General features: G+C 44.0%; 1 protein-coding gene across 2 annotated transcripts in view; it reads right to left on the reverse strand.

The window, feature by feature from the left end:
• Positions 1-3,121, reverse strand: part of mmd (monocyte to macrophage differentiation-associated) — an 8,280-nt gene extending 5,159 nt beyond the window's left edge. For both annotated transcript variants that reach the window (XR_005233846.1, XM_017419514.3), the window contains exon 1: positions 2,919-3,121. Coding sequence is in view for 1 of the 2 variants with exons in the window: in XM_017419514.3 (XP_017275003.1) it covers positions 2,919-2,956 (38 nt within the window). In the remaining variant the exon portion in view is untranslated. The remainder of the gene's footprint in view (positions 1-2,918) is intronic.
• Positions 3,122-10,000: the final 6,879 nt, after the last annotated feature.

Consider the following 10,000-nt stretch of genomic DNA (forward strand, 5'->3'; position numbering starts at 1 on the left):
CAGGGGGAACCGTATCTGATGGGGGAACGCGGCTCGACGTAACAGCAGCAACTCGAGCACATTACTGCCCCCTATATGTCAAGAGTACAAATAACACCTTTTCTGTTCAAATTGCCAACCCGCCACAGTGTGTTGATCAAATTCACCCGCCACTTCAAATATTTACCTGCATTTGGCCGGTGGCTGGTGCTGATTTCCACCCCTGGATGAGGCTTAGAAATTTGGAGAAAAACTGAAGCAAAAAATAAAATGCTGACCTGAAATCACATAAATATTAGCCGTACAGAACATTTAGCCAGGATTTAGCTGGTAGGGAGTTTTTCTGGTTCTGCTCAGAGCAATCGCAGCCAGACGGTGATAAAGCCGGGTTACATAAGACTTCTGCAGCTTGATTAGAGCGTCTCAGATATAACCGAGTGTTTATGTAAGACTGCAGGGACATCCTCAGGCTTACTCTGGCTTCAGTTCACAAATAATCCACCTGAACTTTGTTTTGTTTCCATCGTTTGAGTTTCTCTGCAGAAATAACAAGTTAGTCTGACTGTGAAAGCTAAATTATCCTCCTGGTGTCTGTTAGAGCAGAGACTGGTCCTCGTTGTCCATCAGGGGGATGATGTCTCCTTTTCTTTTAGCTTTGTTTTATCCCTCCTGTTGCTCCTCCTTTCAAATTGTTTTAAATGCATTAATAGTTGAAAACATTTATTTATTGACAGGTGCAGCTGCAGCATTATCAGTCAGTTAATTTAGATTCAGATACATTCAAAGCTGCATTTAAGGCTCCGCTGTGGTGTTCTTCCAAAAGACATCCTCCTCCCCAAAATAATTTTACTGGTTGCATCTATTTTTAGAAATATTACAATATTTCCTGTTTGAGCTCTGCAGGAATGGTGCTCAGCAAGGATTTTAGAAATAAACGTTTGTAAGACAAAATAACTTCTTATTCAAACTGACAAATGTGTAATAAAACCTGTAACAATTAAAGGATAAAGCGTTGAAAGCTTTTTATCTTTTATTATAATAACATGGTGTCTGAAAATCCAGAGGAGGAATAATCTGCAGAAAGTAGAGAACATGTCCTTGAAGATGATAAGGAAACAGGCAGGAGCTTAAACAACGTTTAGGAGGAATGTTTTAGGAATAAAACTCAAGTCAAACGTCTACCTTCAGGGAAACGTTTCAGCAGCACAAATAAATATCAACACACACTTCTAAGGACCCACACAAGTGCAATTTCTACCATTTTGTATGCTTCAAATTCATATTATATATAATTTAAATGTTTGTTCCTCAAAGTTGTTAAGATAATTCTAAATCTGCAAGCAAGCGGTTTGATTATCAGTCCTGAGATCCAAAACAGACTGATTCTTTACAGATTACAGGACCAAGCTGCACTCATGATGAATAAAATGAAAGAAATTTAAACTTTGAAAGAGAAAACATGAAGGCCAACTCCATCAGAATGAAAATCCATATCAGAGGTCCTGACAGATGAATACTGGCTGCAGTAGAAGTTTGATCCATCCATCCATCCATCCATCCATCCATCCATCCATCCATCCATCCATCCATCCATCCATCCATCCATCCATCCATCCATCAGACCATCCATCCATCTTCTACTGACTGCTTATCCACGGGTGGGTCATGGAGGAAACCCAGACCTCCCTCTCCAGCTCCTCCTGGGGGATCCCAAAGCAGTCCCAGGCCAAAGAGGATCCATAATCTCTCCCCGAGGTCTCCTCCCAGTGGGACATGCCCGAAAAACCTGAAGGGAGGTGTCCAGGAGGAACCTCCTCAGCTCACTCCTTTCTGTACGAAGGAGCAGCAGCTTTCCTCCGAGCTCCTCATGTGAGACAGAGACTCTGTTTCTGCTTGAGAACTGAGAGGATCTGACTTAAAACATCTTAAATCTTCAAAATCTAAAAGCATCTCATGATGGTGCTCTTCTATGGACTTTACACTGCTGTCACTTTCACACCAAACAGTTCTGTAGTTTGTTTGTTTTTGCACTGATTTGAAGATAATTTTACTTACTTTTAAAGTTTTAAGCTGAGCATGGAGCCTTTTAACCAAACTGCTGGACTTTTACAGCCACAGAAAGCAGTGCCATCATCCAGCCTGATCTCTCAGTGCAGCTGATTTGTTTCTGTTTTTTTTAACTAACTTGTGAAGCACTTTGGTCAACTCTGCAGGAATAAAGATCAACTCTGACAAATAACGGCATCGGCAGCAAGCTGTAGCACTTCCTGTGCAGCCTGGGGCCACTTCCTGCAGACCTATGATATTCCTGCCAAAATAATTTTTGAAATTCAAAATCGTCAGTGATGAAAATGTTAAAATTGTAGCGTTTGTATGAAAATTTGAAGATCTGATTTGTTTTGATTCAGAGAAATCTGCTTCGGTCTTGGCTGCACTCAGACTAGCCATTAGCTCATCATTCCTGCCAGAACTAAACTCTGTTTCTCCAAACTGATGTTGTTCACAGAGCTATCTAAACAGGTAAGATATTAATAGTTCGTAACCTTTACCCCACTTCAACATGTCCAAACTGTCCCTTCACATCTAAACGCTGACCGGTGATTTTCCAAGTTATGACAGTTTTATCTGCAGCTGCACGTCGAGCAGGAGGGGCAAAGTCCAGCGATGGTTTAAAGACAACGTCTGGATCATAAAACTAAACTAATGCAGAGAAAAACCCCGTTTGTTCGTCATCTGTGGGACTTTTCTGTATGTTTTCCAAATCCTGACCTTAATCTGAAACTCCTCCTGTACCCTGTTTGTCGTCACACCGGCCATGGCCTCGTTACTCCCTGAGCTTTATTAGTTGTGACATTTCCTCTCCAGAGCAGACAGCAGGCTGAGGGTTGTATATCCTTCAGATAAAGAGGGATTTCAGACAAACACACAGCCTTCCTTACCTTCCAAGTCTGCTCCTGTGGAAGTCAAATCCAAACATCGTCTCGGTACAAAACAAAGAAATATAAAAACAAAAACTGTACAAAAAGCTTCCTCAGCTCGGCTTCAGTCAGACCATTGTGCTCTTTTTCTCCCTGAAGTCCGAGTGTGAGGGCTCGTGGTAGGTGGTGATCATGTTGGCGGCGTCCCACCGTCCCATCGGGGTCGAGGAGCTCTGCATCACCACCAGCCTGATAGGAGACTGGGCCGGCTGCGGGTCCGGGGCGTACTCCTTGGTGGGATCTTTGCCCCGGCAGTCATACATGATGCAGGATATCAGGAAGACCAGGAGCAAGATGACGTAGCTGGCAATGAGAATGCAAAGGTTCAAAGTGACAGGATCGATCTCCTGGTAGTTTTCCAGAAAGCCCATGGTGCCTGCTTCATGCTGGGAGGCCCGGGGGCCCTGAAGAACCAGAACCTGATGGGCCGACGGGAGGCGTCCTGTCAGCTGCTACTTACTGAGAAGCACTAACCCATCCTGGTGACATCAGCTCCCTCTATCCTCTTCAATCCGTCCTCTCACCCACCCCCCCCACCCCCCGCCTCGTCTCTGTCTCCCCCCCCCGGTNCACATGAGCGTCTTTGTGTTAAAAATACTTTAATCCGCCTCACTCCTCCAACCTGTAATTTCATTTTAATAACTTAAGCTTTACTATACCTCAACCAGCAGACTGATTCTGCAGTGTGTGTGTGTGTGTGTGTGTGTTTCCGTTTTAGAACCTTCTCTGGTATAATCACCCGTCTCGTCAGGACCGGTAGTCCTTATGGGGACCAAAGCCTGGTCCTAATATGGTGGAATATCATTTTCTGGGATTGGAGTTAGGATTAAGGTGTGAATTAAGTTCAGGTTGGTGTTCGGCACCAACTGGTTTCGATTCGGGTCAGGCTGCAGAAATGAGTGGAATTAAATGCAAAGTCCCAAGAAGGATAGAAATACAAACAAGTGAGTGTGTGAGAGAGAGTGTGTGTGGTGTAATCTTAATCTTGATTGTGAGTGGGGATTGACAGAGGAAGCCATCTGGTTAACCACAGGCTGAGGAACGTCACTAAAAAGCTACTCAGAAAATGCTCCGTGTGACCCGAATCAACTCAGGAAAGGATGGAAAAATAATTTATTTTCTAGAAATTGTAATCCAGGCAGATTACAGTAATTTGTCTGTATGAGCACCAGAGATCTTGTTGTGGGTTAATCAGAAAGAGGTTCTCCAGATGAAGCAGATCATTTTTCATGCAGGTGAATTTAAACACTTGTTGTTTGTGTTTCCTGAAGCTGTTTGATCAGATTGTTGATTGTTGTGAGATTATTGGACAGCAGAGGGCAGCAGTTAACAGCATCTGAACGAGCAGGTTCAAAAATGTTTAATTTATGTAAACACAAATAAACACAAATACGGCAAAACTGATGCTAATGTGAAGTTGAATATGATCCACATTTAATCTCTTTTTTGTGTTGGAACTACATGCATGATGAATAAAAGTCTGATAGTTCCAAACTATTATAATAAAACTGGTTTAGAGACCTTTTAGCTGCAGTAAGAGACATTAACACCTCAGAACGGAGGCTGCACAACATGTTGGTGTTGATTTTCAGTCATCCAGGACCTGACAGTTAAACAACCACTTAGGTACACAAGATACTGAGGCATCTAAGAGCTGCTTCACACAGAATCATGGCTTCGTTACTCTCTCCTCACCTGGATAAGTTGTTGGAATTAGGATCATGTCTGTGTTATGTTCAGAGCCAGCTGGATGAAGATCATCCCACACCTGCGGCGCCCGATCCTGGTCCTGGAGGGCCACTGCCCTGCATATTTTAGATGCTTTTCTGCTTTGATGCACTTAATTTAAATGACCGAGGGATCAGCAGGCTTCTGCAGAATTTAAGGAAATGCTAAAGAGCAAATAAACATCTGAAAGAGCAAAAATAAAAAAAACAGGAAAACAACAGTGTGAATGCTGACTCAGCGTTCATAAGATCTTAATTCTGTCTGAAAACAGAGGAGGAATGTAAAAAAACTCTGAGACTCTGGTTTGAGTCCCGATTTATACAAAACTCCTAAAGGAAAAGAAAAAATCCTGACTTTGAATCTTAAATCTCCACTTTATTTGTTCTCTGAGCAGGAAACGTGCACATATGTTACATCTTTTCATGAAAACATCAGCAGCTGCAGAACAGAGACGCCAACAAAAACAACAAAAACAATAAATCTGTAACGTAAACACGAGGAGCATGAAATCAGCAGCTAATCGACTCGGTGGTGATGTGGTTCTGCCCAGCAGACATCTGCAGGCCGAGCTGAGGATGACCTCACCCCCCCCCCCCCCCCTGTAATCCTTCTATATGTTCAGGAAACTGATGGCAGGGTCAAAAGGCTTGACCCCGCTCCTACGTGACTTCCACTCGGCTCCTCAGGATGGGAGCTGAGGAATCATCCATCTGTGAACAACAATGACCTCTGTGCGTCACGGATCCTGCTTCAGAAGCTGGCATCTGGAAAGAGTCGAAGCGTCCCATCCCCCATCGTTTACAACACAGCTGAAAGACCACAGTCGGCAAAAACCAAAAACAAAAACCCGCAAAAAGGTCAGCCAATCAGAGGCAGCGTTGTGTTTCTGTCCTGGGTTTGGATGTTTGTGTTGTTTCTGTCTGTGTGAACACTCAGCCTCCTGGGTGGAGTTTCTCCTGCGGCTATCTGAGAGAGAGAGATCTTCCCCAGAGCCAGGGTCTGGTGCCAGGGAGTCCAGCAGACAGACAGGCAGACAGACAGGGAGACAGGCAGACAGGGAGACAGGGAGACAGGGAGACAGGCAGATAGGGAGACAGGCAGACAGGGAGACAGGGAGACAGGGAGACAGGCAGACAGGGAGACAGGCAGACAGGGAGACAGGCAGGGAGACAGGGAGACAGGCAGGGAGACAGGGAGACAGGCAGGGAGACAGGGAGACAGACAGGGAGACAGGGAGACAGGCAGGGAGACAGGGAGGGAGACAGGCAGAGAGAGAGAAAGACAGACAGACAGACATACATACAGACAGACAGACAGACAGACAGACAGACAGGCAGACAGACAGACAGACGGACAGACGGACGGACGGACGGACGGACGGACAGACGGACGGACAGGCAGACAGACAGACAGACAGACAGACAGGCAGACAGACAGGCAGACAGACAGGCAGACGGACAGGCAGACGGACAGGCAGACAGACAGACAGACAGACAGAGGTGGGAAAGGACTGCGTTGACAGATGGACATGTCAGCTGCTTGTGTCTCAGAGTGGAGGACGTCTCTCAGGGACAGATCTGTTCTCCGAGGGTCTCTGAGCATAAAATCATCTTCTGGAGCATAAAGGTGACAAGAAGCAGAAGTGACACAAGTCCTGACCGAGCTGAACGTTTCCATCCACGAATGGTTCAAACAGTAGTTTGAGCTCGATGGAAGAAACTAAAAAGAATAAAGAGGAACTAACTCCTGACAGCAGGAAAGAAGTTTAAAGTTCATCGTGTGGAGTAAAGATTAAATAAATGTCTCACAGAGAGAGAAAGACACTTTGCTCCTCCTCTGGAATTCATTCGAAGAAATAAACTGTGATCATTGTCTTCTTTTTGTTTTCTTTGCACTTTTCTTTTAAATGAGACAAAAAGACAAAAACGTCTGATCTGTCAGGGGATTGATCCGTATTTGTGTTTTTTTGTTTGCTGCTTGGCTCATGTGTTTCTCCATGATGTCACCAAGAGGAAGAGGAGAAAAGAGAAGTTCAGGATCTGAGTCTTCAGAGGGACAGAAAAACGGTTCTGGTTGCATCAGAGGAGAGGCTTGTGGAGCAGAGACTCCTTGGCCTGCAGAGACGTTGGAGGAGGAGGAGGAGGAAGAGGAGGAGGAGGTGTTACACAACCAGGAGATCAGCTGATCGAAGCTCCTGCTGAGCTGCTCTCACACAAACACCGTCGCCTCATTATTGTGCAACAAATCCTGGGATTCACTGAAGTTTCACAACATTTTCACATCATAAATCTGTTTTCTTTTTTCTAATTTGACTGTCTAAAAAGAACAAATAAATGTATAATAATAATAGATACACATAATAAGACAATAAGTTTTCTGCATTTTGTCTAATGAGGAAAAACTGAAACGACACGATTGAACTTTTGCAAAATCCAAATTTTTACAATCAAACCTTTGAATTCTCAGCTGCCTTTAAGCATTACAACCAACAAGCAATAAATACCTAAAATATTTGGACTTTAAATGAGAAATAAACCCAAAATTCAGAAACACACAGAAGACTTGAACCACACTGTGTGAAAACAAACTGTTTTTACTCGTCGCTCTTTGTGTTTTCAGTTAATATTGTTATGTTTCTGTGCAGATTCCGGTGAAGACGTGTCCTGAAGAAGACAGGAGGAGGGACGGCGGTGGATGACGGACAGACGGAGGATCCTGCAGATCTGATAAAGACCCACAGAGAGCCCTTTCCTTCCTGAGCCGTGGGCTGTTTGTGTTACAGCGATCTGTGTCTCTTCTGGGTGTGGGAACCTGCTCCTCCCAGAGTTCATGGTTTCCTCTCACCGAGGACCCTCCGCCGTCCGTCTGTGTTCCTCATGTCCCTCCTGTCCCTCCTGTCCAGGAAAGCCTGAAAGGTTGTTAAAAATCTGCTCATGTGATGCTCCCAGAGGATTTAGACCTTTAAATGTTGGGTGAATAACAGTTTGTCTTTTTAAAGTCCAGCATGAATGAGACAAAGATATGTGTTAAAGATTTAAAAATGTTGCTTCTTTTCTTCTTATGATTGTGATAACTTATAAAAGAATCAAACATAATGACCTCAGTCAAACTAATCAGAAATATGAGCTTTAATATGATTTATTTCGTTTGTTTTCATGGCTTCCAATTGAGCAGAAAGTCTTGATTCTTGATTGATTTTTCTGCCTACGGTCGTTTTATTCATCTAAAATTATTTTGTCAAAAGATGTTGTTGAACATGGTTGCAGTAAATCTGTCCAGAGTTACTGCAGCACATCTATCATGCTGATGCACAGAGGAGGGAGTGTGATAATAAGGGGCTGCAGTCATAAAAAATGCACAGAAATCTAAAACTACTTGCAGATTAAAAAGGGCCGTCCTTCTGTCTGTTTGCATGATGATAATCATCCACAGAAAAAAAAAGAGCACGAAACGAGATAACTATTGTTTGTTTTCACTGGAGAAACATGCAGAAGCTGATGTGTTCGTTAGTTCAGCAAGTCCAGAAGGAAACGTAGCGTTAAAACTCGAACCGTGTGTCTGTAGTAGTCACCTTCCTTTTTCATGATGTCATAGATGAGTTTTAAAAGTGTAAAGTGTGCATTCCTTTCTTTATGCAGAACATGTCTGAGATCAGAGTTGTGAGAGACTTTTATCATAAACTATAAAAACTTGGAGGAGATGCAGACACAAGCCTGACTGTTCTCTGCTTTTATTTTCAGCAGGACGTTTCTCACTGCCGAACTCAACGACGACCGGTTCCCTCCCGGCTGTAAGTCTGACTCCTCATGTCCTCAAACAGTCCTGTCCCTGCTGGAGGTCCCGCTGATTGTTTGGACGGGGCAGGGGGGGGGGAGGCGGGGGTTCGTCAGGATTCACGGTGGTCCAGAAGAAAACAGAGTTTGTTGCAAAATGTTTTCCATAAACGGTGAAGATTTATGATCCTGCGGGTTTGACGTTATTTCCAGATGGATGTTCTGTGAATTGTAATCATATTCTGCAGCCCACAGCAGAGTTATCAGGGTGGAGCAGAAGATATACACTTTATTTCCTTTTTGTTAACTAAACAGATCTGATCAGGAGTTAAACAAAGCTCAGAGCATCACAGTTTACCGATCTGGCAGCAGAATAGTTCCTTATATGTAGGATTTTTGAGAGGAGCAACCAAACCCAACCAAAACCCAGGTTTCTACAGCTCCTGTTTGTGCGTGTGTATAGATTGTCTGTTAGCAAAATATCTGGATAGTCATCCATCTGGTTAACTGTCTGAGTCAATCCAATCCAGAACTAATCCATATCAGCCAATAAACTCTCAGTATCTCCGTCAGTCTGCCAGATACTGAGCTAAAGTTCGTTGTGGTAGTAGCTGAGACTTGTCCTCAACACATGCTCTGAGTGTTTTTGAGTTATTTCTCTGTCTTTATTTGCATATTTGTGATCCTTGTGTGTTTGTGTCTGTATCTATGGTTTAGTATTCACCTGCCCTCAGCTCAGTCGTGCCACGCCCACCTCACCTGGTCCTCATCCTCTCATTTCTGACTCCCTCTCAGTCCCTGAAAACTCACCAGCTGTTGGTCCATTCCTTCTGTCTCTGCTCCGTCTTCATCCTCGTCTAGATGTTCATCCGTTCACGCCTCGGTCAAGCCCCGCTCCGTCTGTGTTCCTCCTCGTGGTCGTTTGTAAGTTTTTGTTTCGTTCAGCTGAGCGTGTATTTCCTGAGACTCCTCAGGTTTGAGTAAAACGGCGGCGGGCGATCTGCACTCCTTTCAGGAATGCTCCCCCGTTATTTGTTTACCTTTCCTGGAGGAAACCAGCCTCCTCTGTTGTTCTGACAACTAACTAACTTCTGCTGGAAACTGGAAACCTCGTAGCAATACACAAAGAAGGACCTCAGAAATTTATCTCTGAGGTCAGCAATTTCTTTTTACATCCAGAAGGCAAAGACTACTGAGATGTTTCTGTCTGGTTCTTTCCCCCAATTAACTAACAATTTGTACGGGAATGCTGCTCGGAAATGTTTTGATTGAAGAGTTGTTTACTGAGGCCAGAGGCCAAATCTGGTTTGTTTTATAGCTTTCAGAAATGCATAAAGTGCCTTTTGGGCCTAATTTTGCCCATCGTGGTCAGGCGGAGGGTTTTACGAGGCTCCGGTGGGAAACAAAGTGTCTCAGCTGTTCAGATGAAAAGGAAACCAAATGTTGTGAAGAGGTTCCTTCCCATGACATCATTCTGAATGGGTCAGACACACATTTCCTCCTGGAGACTTCAGTCACAAATCAACAAATGCTTCTTTTATT

The sequence above is a fragment of the Kryptolebias marmoratus genome, linkage group LG12, assembly GCF_001649575.2.
Source record: "Kryptolebias marmoratus isolate JLee-2015 linkage group LG12, ASM164957v2, whole genome shotgun sequence".
Classification (NCBI taxonomy): Eukaryota; Metazoa; Chordata; class Actinopteri; order Cyprinodontiformes; family Rivulidae; genus Kryptolebias; species Kryptolebias marmoratus.